The sequence below is a fragment of the Halyomorpha halys genome, unplaced genomic scaffold (genome assembly GCF_000696795.3).
Source record: "Halyomorpha halys isolate HHAL.00 unplaced genomic scaffold, Hhal_1.1 Scaffold487.1, whole genome shotgun sequence".
NCBI lineage: Eukaryota > Metazoa > Arthropoda > Insecta > Hemiptera > Pentatomidae > Halyomorpha > Halyomorpha halys.
The window spans coordinates 433,596-444,509 of record NW_027111707.1 but is presented as its reverse complement, the minus strand read 5'-3'; the positions used below and the strand labels follow the sequence as shown (position 1 = coordinate 444,509).

General features: G+C 26.9%; 1 protein-coding gene across 1 annotated transcript in view; it reads left to right on the top strand.

Moving 5' to 3' along the window:
• Positions 1-10,914, top strand: part of LOC106683471 (kinesin-like protein KIF23) — a 31,551-nt gene that overhangs the window by 14,776 nt on the left and 5,861 nt on the right. Inside the window, exons 2-11 of the mRNA XM_067049731.1 lie at positions 2,075-2,213; positions 3,026-3,222; positions 4,467-4,574; positions 4,655-4,743; positions 5,568-5,695; positions 5,786-5,889; positions 6,843-6,947; positions 7,065-7,211; positions 8,420-8,593; positions 9,644-9,874. Coding sequence (XP_066905832.1) covers positions 2,075-2,213; positions 3,026-3,222; positions 4,467-4,574; positions 4,655-4,743; positions 5,568-5,695; positions 5,786-5,889; positions 6,843-6,947; positions 7,065-7,211; positions 8,420-8,593; positions 9,644-9,874 — 1,422 coding nt within the window. The remainder of the gene's footprint in view (positions 1-2,074; positions 2,214-3,025; positions 3,223-4,466; positions 4,575-4,654; positions 4,744-5,567; positions 5,696-5,785; positions 5,890-6,842; positions 6,948-7,064; positions 7,212-8,419; positions 8,594-9,643; positions 9,875-10,914) is intronic.

Below are 10,914 nucleotides of genomic sequence, written 5' to 3'. Positions count from 1 at the left end.
TTCTTATTAAAAGAAAAAAAATAATAATAAATAAATAATGTTTCTTAATAAAAGAGGAAAGTAAAATTAACAACAAAAAATTATGATATTGGTACACTTAAATAACACAAACAATTGTCTTCTAATAGTAAAAAGAAACAAGTTAATTTGAAAAAGGCAAGAGAGAAGAAAAGAGAGAAAAAATAATTAAAAAAATAAAATAAAATAATAATAATAATGATAAGTTTTTTCATGGTTAATGTACACCAATCGATTCATCTCATTCCGAAGAATATGAAAAAAGTATTGCTTATTCTATTAAGCTATATTATACTTAACTTATACGAAAAGTTATTATACATAACGTGGCTTGTATATATAGTCATGCATGAATATATTTGGTGACTTTAGAGAATAATAAATAATTATGATAATGCTTTATGCAGGTAAAGCGTATCCTTCACCTGAGCTATAATACCTCAAAAGTCCGAAAAAATCTTTGAAAAAAAATTCAGAAGAAAAAATTGAAAAAAATTTAGATACATTGAAAGAATTTTCGATATCAGAAAGAATTGTTTTGGTATCTTACAAAATGTTGATTGTGACTATATGTCTCTAAAAGAGTGGTTCCCAAGCAGGGTTCCGCAAGCATCTTCCAATGGGTCCTTCCATCTGATCTCAACACATTTTTTAATCTTACCACCTCAAATTGTTTTCAATTTTTCGCCGGTTTTGTCCTAGCATTTCTTAGCTTTCGCTGAAAATATGGTTTTTAACATTCTATATGTATCAAATGATAATTTAAAGATTCCACCTACTTCTACTAAAAGCGCTCTGCTATTTTTCTATCAGTATAAGAAATCCTCGTCTCCAAAAAAAGGTGTTTATTTTTGTAGTGTAAAAATCATATTATTGATTTTTTCAAAGTTAACAGTAATTTGGACACAGTTTAAGTGGCAATATTGAGTCAATAATATGACTTTAATTTTCTATAAGTACATTTTTTGAGTTTGTTTTGTTAAGTTGTTAATATTTCATCTAAATTCGCAAAATTTTAAATGAACTTTATGATTATATTTTTCTTGAGTAATTAATTTTATTTAATCTAGCCCAATTTAAATAAACCAACTTGGTTTTTCTGTCTTCTTACATTCTTGTTATTTGGATTTAAATTAGAATTAATACAATAATAATAATAATAATTGCTACATCTACGTAGGTCAAAATTAGAAAAAATAATTTAATATTCATTTTTAGAGTTGCCTCAAACTGCAAAATGTCATTTTTCAAAGTAAATAAAAATTAAAAAAATTTCAACTTGATTTATTCGGAGGATTATTTTTTTCTTTCAGTGAATATTTTTCACACAATTATTTATAACTCATCCTAATTTTATTCAATGCCTATGTTAATATAACCATTGCAAAGCTGAATATCTGCTCTTGCTGCCTACATCGACTAACTTTAGATTCAGTGGCCATATAAGGACGAAATATGTGTTTCAAATAATGAAAACATTCCAAACGTTTTATATTATATCTATAGTTCTAATTTGTTTAATTTTTCATGTTTCAATGTTCATACCCTTTGGTACAGTTTATGGAGCCATAAACCACTGCCAAGTTTGGTGTAGATTGGTCGAGTATTGTTGAAGTGTTATTTCTATTTCTTGATTTTTAAAACGCCCATCCATGTAGGGCGAAAACTTTGGGATAAAAAATTTTATTTTCCGATTTTTTCGAAACTCTATATTTAAGGGTTTCTTGAGATGCTAAAAACGAATATTGATGTTTCACTCTTTAAAAATATTTTACAAAACTTTCATAGTTAGTTTGGTTTTGTTAGCCTTTGTTGCTGAAACGTCACAACCTGAACGACAATGGATTGCCCACCTAATTTTGATTTAGGTTCGCTCTTGTACATGCATACATATCCATATATATATATATATATATAGTTGACCGTAAAACTTAAATATAAGAAGATGGTCAGGGGACATTAAATAGTTATAAACTATTTGTTCTTTTTTTTTACTGCAACCCTGAATAATTTAAACAATTAGATGGTTATTTGTATGTATTTTTATAACTTTCAGGCTCCGATCGATCAGCATGGACAAAGTGTTGTACAAGATAAAAAATATTTGCAAATTGGCCAGTTGTCACTTGTCGATTTGGCAGGCAGTGAGCGGACAAACAGGACTAAGAACACTGGGCAAAGGCTTAGAGAAGCTGGTAATTTTTTAATCATTCGTTTATTTATTTTAGGTGATAAAAATAAATTTACCAATATTCACTTTCATGTTTCATGTATCTTAATTTTTAATTAAAAAAATAACAAAACAAAAAAATATAAATAAAAGATGTCAAAATTTGCCAAAGTTTTGAAGTAAAAGAATGGTAATAAAAAAAATATAAATAAAAATAAACTTCTACTGAAAAATTAATGTTTTGGATTTATTTTATTAATATTATTTTATAGCCATTTGTGCTTCATGGAAGATAAAGCCTAGTAAATCAAACAAGACAGATATTGAACTAAATACAAAAGTGGCTATAAATCCTTTAAGTATCTTTGTGTCCGAAGTAGCTATGCTAATGACTATAGACTCTTTATTAATTGAGTCTTTTTTAAAATATTTTGAATGTCTTGTTTATAAACATGTTTGACTTTCATTGTGTTTCTTGCACAATTTTTATAACTTAATTGGCAGGCCTGCTATTGTTTTGGGCTATTTCATCCTTCTTGATATTATAGCAAACACAAATCAGCAACATTTGTGAGTTCCATGTGATTTGGTAATGTCTCTCCCGTGTTGTCCACAAACAATAGTATGCCACTGATTTAGTTACAGGTGCTTTAATTTAAAAATTAAATTAGTAATCGAATATTTATAAAATTTATCATATAATAACTATTTTGAATCTTTTGTTAAGTATAATTTATGATTTCTGTTATTCATTTTTTAAAAAAAAGCTCTTTTTTTCAAAAATTAAGTAATTAGTTCATTCATTATTTGTTGAAAATAAATTGTTTTTATTTCTAGGCAATATAAATAATTCTTTGATGACGTTGAGAAACTGTTTAGAATTGCTCCGAGAAAATCAAAAAGGTGCGAATAAAATGATTCCTTACAGGGACTCAAGATTAACTCACCTGTTTAAAACTTACTTTGAAGGTGAAGGTCAAGTATCTATGATCGTTTGTGTGAACCCACAAGGTGATGATTATGATGAAAACTTGGTTAGTATATTCATCTTACATTTATACTTAATTTTAAAAACAATTAAAAGTGAATTTTGGAGGAAAAAATAAGTCCTGTATATATATTAATAACTTTTTTCATGACTGTTGTATGTATATATTTTTTTGTGGGTCTTGAGGATCAGTCAATTATATAACTTTATTGTTTGCATACAACAATGCATTATTGTACATTGTACCCTACAATGAAAAAATCAGGTTTTTAGAACAAATACTTTCTTCTAATTGTACAAATATTTTCTTATACATTTTTTATTGTAATTATTTGAAGAGAGTATTTTTTCTAAAAAATTGTAGGGCATGACTATGCAAACAATAAAGTTGCCAAGCGTCGCCTAAATAACATTGAATTATTGACTGATCCTTAAGACCCATAATAAAATATAAATATTGTCATTATTTTGGTTTTTTGCTAAAGATACAAGAAATGGCTATCCTTTTCCTGATATTGAGAAAACACTTCATCCTATAATTAGGGTTGTCACAATGTCGTTCAGATCTAAAGGCAATACAGATCCCAACAACCATCCCACCCATTTTATGTCAAAGTGAATTCGAAGCTATGTCATTGCGAGAAAAATACTATTTTTTTTAATTGAACAATGCTTTTAAAAGAATCAATTTAAATGAAAAATAAAACTATTGAATTAATTTAAAACATAAATAAGTGAAAAGGAAGCGTGATGGATAATGCGAAACAAACATGGTGCTTTCCCGGAAATAATAACATGTGGATATTCATTATGTATGAAGAGTGGATATTTTGTATATTTACGACAAAAAAATACTTCTGTAAAACTCTTTTTTTTTCTCACTATGTAATTTTATTTCTTCAGTTTTTTCGAGTGCTTTTTAGGAATGACATCAGCTAGATATTTTAATAAAAAGGAAACTGTGGTAAAAGTTTTTTAAGTGTTAAAGTTTTTTTAATTTAATTCATAATTTGTTTACTTTTTGAGTTATAATTTTGTAGTTTAATTAATTTGTTACTGAGATATTGTAAATTATTAAAATATGAAAAAAATAATAAAAGATGGCTACTGATTTTTATCTCAGTGTAGTTCTAATATTTTCTTTTTCTTAGTCAGTTAATAATTGAACAGGGTTCTACCTAATGAAAACTATGTAGATGTCTAAACTGGTTTTTAACAAAGAATCAATTTCTCCTTGTAATATTTTATTATTGCTCTGTTGCTAACTCATTTTTTATTGTTTCTTTACAGCAAGTTATGAAATTCGCTGAAATAAGCCAGGAGGTACAAATAGCATATCCACCAACGACACCTAGAGTTAATCATGGTTTTACTCCTGGCAGAAGGAGGGCTAATAATGTAATGTTATTTTTCCAATTCAAATTATATTTTTGCTTTTTTTTTTAATTTAAATTTATGAATTTATTATTTCTTTGTAGGCTTTGAAGAAATTTGAAATAGATTATGATAAAGAAAATCAAGAGGTTCCTCCTTCAGTTAATGGATTTATGAAAAAACCGATTGAAATGTAACTATTTATTTATATAATAATTTATTTAAGTTATTCGCTTGATGAAATTGTACATAATTCTTGCTTATTATGATATTTATTTTGAATTAAATAATATCTCTTATCAACTTTACAGATATAAGTGCAAATTTTATAGTTTTGTGTAACAAAATATTTATAATGATGTGTTAATAGTTGACCGTAGATTGATGTAAGAAGGTGGTCTGCAAAGATATACTAATAAACAAAACTTATTTATTTGTTCTGACGTTTTTACCTAAATTTCAGGCTTTCTTCAGAGCTGAAAAACAAAAGGAGATAACAACCTTGACCAAGGAGAAACATGAAAAGAACATAATAACAAACAAAATTGAAAATATACATAACTATAAATTTATTTTTATGTATATTTTTCAATCTTATTTTTATGTCTCTCTGAACTAAGGTTGTTATCTCTTTTTTCAGCTCTGATGAAGACCTGAAATTCAGGTTGAAATATTGGCTCAAATTAATAAGTTTTGTTTGTTTGTGTATTATTTAATTTCTTATTTATTAATTTTCTTTAGTTCTTTTTTTATGTTTCTTTTTAACATCGTTTAAATCATTTTTATAGACTTACATTAGAAGTTTCCAATTGGTAGTTGTGTAAATAGGTACTTACATCTGTAAAATTAGGTGTCAATCTATTTAATTAAAATACAGGTTCAGTAAAAAATTATATTATTCTTTCTGTTCACACAATGAACTTTGTTAGATAGTTCGATTACAAATTAGAGTTATGAAATTTATTAATTATTTGCATTTAATAAATATTAGAAATAAATAATTCTGTTGGTCTGTAGTTTTGCAGATATACCTTCATTGCGTTATGTATCTCTGGATGATAATCAGTCTATAAAAACGGTAAAAGAATTTCTCGAAAATCAGTTACAGTTATATAATAGTGTGACTGGAAACATTAAAGAAAGAAGTAAGTATTTATACTCATTGAATCATTTCTATTTTTTATAATTTAAATATTAATATTTATTTTATTTAATCCTTTATACTTTCCTAACAGCTCATGATTTTCGAGAAATGATTTTGAAGACGGAAAGGACAGCTTTTACAGCATCTCAAGAAATCGAATCAATAAAATCTCTGTATGAAAGAGAAAAAGAAAGGGTATTTATCATTTTAGTTCATAGTTATCTATCGCATACAATTTCAGAATATCACATGTTTAGCTAACTTTATTTATTAATTTATTTTCCTTTTAATTAAAGTTTTATGACATTAGTTGGCTCCAAGTCACCAATCCATCGAGTAATAACTTACTTAAATTATTCTGGATCATAAAAATTAAAATTCAGTTGTTGGGAAGTCAGAAAAACTTCATTCTTTTAAAGAAATGGATATCTTGTTTAAATACAGTAGTGAACTATTTCTATAGTGATTTGTTCACTCCTCACAGTTGTTGATTAAGAAACCTTTAAAGTATTTGACATACACTGTGCATAAATTAACTCTTTCAGCTTATTGATAGACAAATAAGAAGAAATTGTTCTCTTAATTCTTATAAGATCTTTGTAAGTGAAAAAGTTGATAATTTATAAATTCTTGATGACTCAATGGTTAACAGAAAGGAATGGAATTAAATATTGCTTTGTCTTGATTGTGATGAAAATCGTATTTTTATTATATTCTGTGAAAAATATCTGTTAATTCAGGGTACTGTTATAAGCAGTCAAAAGGCTTCATTATTACATTTGTTTTTAAGGTACATAAAATATTGGTCTTCATAAAATATTTAAAACCTGATTTATTAAAACCTTACAACCCATGTAAGGTCTTTGGCTTGATACTTAGTAAGTAGTTTCTTGACCAACAGTTGTGCAAGTATGTGATTTGTTTAGGATCATATTAAGTCACCAGGTTTTTCTCCAAATTAAAAATTCCCAGGTTTGATTCACAACTGCTTTTTGAGTGAATAAATAGTTATCTACCACAATTGGACTTGTACCCAGGCCTGAGAGATTTATACCTTACTCACTGAGTTACCTCATTCTTTATTCTTATGTATAGTGTTATTAAACTGCTTATAAAAAAAAATTTTATATGATTTTAATTTTTTTCAGACTTCTGACCTTGAATCTAGGGTTAAGAACTCTGATTCTCAAGTGTGTTCTTTAAAGAGAAAGGTTGATGAATATGAATTAAATGTGAAACGGCTGAAGAGAGAGGTAATTTAAATGAAAAATTCTTTTATATTATTTTGTATTTCGATTAAAAAATATTTTTCTCATTTATTTATTTTATACATGTATATTTAATACTAATTTTCAAAATTAACTTAACAGCTTTCTGAAAAGGATTTGCAAATTCATAAAACTAAGATAAGTACTGAAAAGGCGAAGGAACAATATACGAGCAAAATTGCTCAAACTCAAGAAAAATTGAAAACTGAAATAGAAAGAAGGGTTAGGAGTCAGAAATCAGCTATGGAGGTATTATTTTAATTCTATGCAAATTCTACTATTTTCATATAACATCTATGCAATTATTAAATTTCTTTTAAATTTAAGTTTAATAATTGTGGAAAAAAATCAATATCCCATGTCAACTGTAAAGCTTATTTTTTGTGTTATTCACTTAATAAATTCAATTTTTATTTACTTTATGAAAATTTAATTACTGTGGGGGTTCAATTTTTCAATGATACATTTTTAAAAAGACAATAATGATGGGAGAGGTCGAAATCTAGAATCATTTATTTCCATTTAAAACTTAATTAAACTAAGCGTTTAATTTAGAGACAAGTATTCTGACCTTCTGACCCATCGCTAAAAAATAGTTAGCATTTAATTTAAATGTTGTTTATCCCCCTCCTCCGATCAGACTTTAGACTTACTTGAGCTAATTAATGACTTGGAATACTTCTTGGCTGTACATATAGTATGCTGAAGTCCTATTAGGCAGGTGACTGCTAGGCCATCCTTCATGGTTTTATTGATTCAACTGGTTTCTTTGACATGGATGAAATGAATAGGTTTTTAAATACCGATCATCTCTTCCGCTTGAAACACAGCCCCAGTGAAATACTCGAGCGAGATTATATCCAGCACTTTTGCCCGCCATATCATACTAGTTAAAAGAGCTAGTCAGTAATATGGCATAAAGAAATTTACTTCACTAGTTATCTCATGTTCATGAGAAAACTTTCTTTCCTTTTTTACACTTGATTCGACCAGTTGAATCAGCTAAACAGCTGAGTGTGAAGAAGCCCTTTTTATTAATTTTAACCTAAATAAATTAAGTGTTTGTATGACAGCTGTTTTGAAATCCAGGCCATTTCATCATTTCAAAGTTACTTTGATGATAAATACTTTGAATTTATGAATTGAAGTGAAAACATAGTGACTGTCGTGATATATATGTATTTATAAAAATTACATTTTCATAAATAGTATAAGTAAGAGATTACCATTACTTTTCATGGGCATGCACTAATGGAAGATCATCGTTTTAATTTATTAACTAAACAGAAAAAATTTCAAACAATATTTTTCTAATGGATGATGTACTGGTTGGATTTCTGGTAGCCTTGCAGATTTTTAGTAAACAGCTCACTCATTTTCTAACCCCTTAAAATTGTTAGATATAGCCATTGATATAATAGTAGTAATTAAGATATGTAATAAACTTATTAAATCAGTTTGAGGCAAGGAGTCGAGATAGAAAACTGAGAGATGCAAAGCGAGTTTTGTCTGATGAAGCCCTTCGAACTGTTCCTTTAACACCTTCAGCTGGGATGGAGCGGTCTAAGTATACGGTATCTACTCCTTCTGTAAGACCACCATCTCCAAATTTTAGATCCACCGGAAGAAGGGTAATCATTATAAGTACTTTCTGTTTTGTTTGATTTTGTAACCAGTGTTGTGGTGCTCTTGCCTTTCTAGTATTTTTAAGTTTGATTGAGTCATTAAATTCAGGGATTCCTATGTATAATACTGAAAATATTAAAGTAAAGAATTAAAAAAAAACGAAAATGGGATTTTTATCATCCAACTATGAAAAGTCTGATCTATATTTGGGTAAAATGTTGTAATCCTCTGGCTGCATTGATAATAATAGATAATATATTTTTTTTAATACATATATTTATTACTTTTTATGTTTATCAATTCTTTGTATTATATTTGGTATCTTTTTATAGTTATTAATTTTATATTTATTACTTTTAGCTTAATATACATTTTAATCTTCGTATGCATGTGTTAGAATGTTTTTTTTTTTTTAAATATTAATATATTGTAAATAGGGACGATCATGTTGGGTTTTATATATATATATATATTTTTTTTTTTTTTTTTTTTTTACTATACTATGGAATGTTTATATAATTTTTATATTTTTGACTTAAATTTACTTTTATGTTTGATGGAAATTTTTAGAATTGAAATAATGGAAAAAATAAAACACATTTAAAGAACAATGTTATTTGAACTCAACAATATTAACACTTTTATTATTTATGTTTGTCAAAGAAGAATTCAGTTCAATTTAATTATATCTTTATCAAATATTTGTACCATTGCATTTTCATTTATTCTTGTAGTCATATAAATATCTGCTTAGTTAAAAATTAAGTAGAATATCTGCTTCCTAAAATGAAGAAAAACAAAATTGGCTTGATCTTTAAAGAATTCTCAACGATCATTAACATATACAGTAAATGCACTAATACTGTCTTTGTCGTCCAGCAGATTTTGTTATGCATCAACAACTTAATTAATTTGAATTAAAAACTGAATTTTATATTGATTTACTTCTTATTTAAATCTTAATTTTTTCTATTGAGTTTTTCTTCATTTCGTAAAATTGTAATTATTAAAATAGTTTTAAAGTATGTTTATAAAATCTGGCCTATGTATTTCAGTTAGTCAATGCTAGAAGAGCTCGACGATCTCGCTCTTTGGAAACATGGCTTGAACACCGCCCACCAGCACCACTACCTCTCCCTACAATCCTTCAGCCTGTATTAACAAAGAGAAGATCAGTGAGCAAGTTGACCGACGCTAAGGATATGGTTTCAGGTGGAGTAGATAAGTATTGTCTTGTAACGCAAGGTCAAGATTCAGATGGAGATCTCGAAGCACGAATATATAAGGTATTTTATTTTTAGTAAATAAACAAAGTGAGACTATATTATTTTTACGATTGGCTACAGAATCTAATCAATAATAATGAAATCAAAAGTAGTATAAAATATTCTAATATTATCAAAAGTATTTTTTTTACGGACTCACTCAGACTTTGACTTCCGTAAAAACATCCCTGCAACGTGGGGCAAAACATTGGCTCAAATAAAAATAGAACATAATTTTACTATTTGAGTTTAATTTGACCGCACCCGGACCATATTCCATTTATTTTTTTTAGTTATTTGCTAGCTGTTAAATTTGCATCTTTGCTCTCTTATCTTTTCCTGAAGATTATCATTCATTATTTTTGTTATCTGCACAGTTTTGTTTCTTTCTATTTAAAGATTTTTTAATCAGAACTAAGTGTCAATCAAGTTTTAAATAAACAACAAATAAAATAAAATAATAATAATCAATATAATCATTATTTTGATTTTAATTGAGAGATATCATACCTCCAAAAATTATTAGAAAGGAATACTTCCTCCATTCCCTCTCTGCCCCCGAAATCCCAGAATTAGGCCTGGGTTTAATTTACTTTTAAAACATCTACTAATAAAGGAAAGATAAAAATTACTGGATTTTCTTTCGTAAGAAGTTGTTTTTTTTTTAAATTTTTTAATATGATGAGGTGAAAAAAAACTTCCATTTAGAATATTATCACTATTCTATATTTGTTGTACTAGGTTTCAGGTTTTCCCCATATTCATATACTAATAACCTTATTTTGTCAATTGCTTCTATTTTTTTTTGTAAATATTGTTATGTATACACAAAATTTTAAATTTAATAATAATACTTTATTTATTCTGGGACGAGTCCCTTTAGAATAATACAGAGAAATCAATAGGTGAGGGCTGAGGAGCCTCAGAAATACTTAAACAAAAAATATAAAGAAATATAAACAGTCATAATAAAAAAAATAATTATAGGTTACTTTCTCACTTTTATCAGTTGAACAATAAAAAAAAAAAAAAATGAATAAATAAAAAAAAGAAAAGAAAAC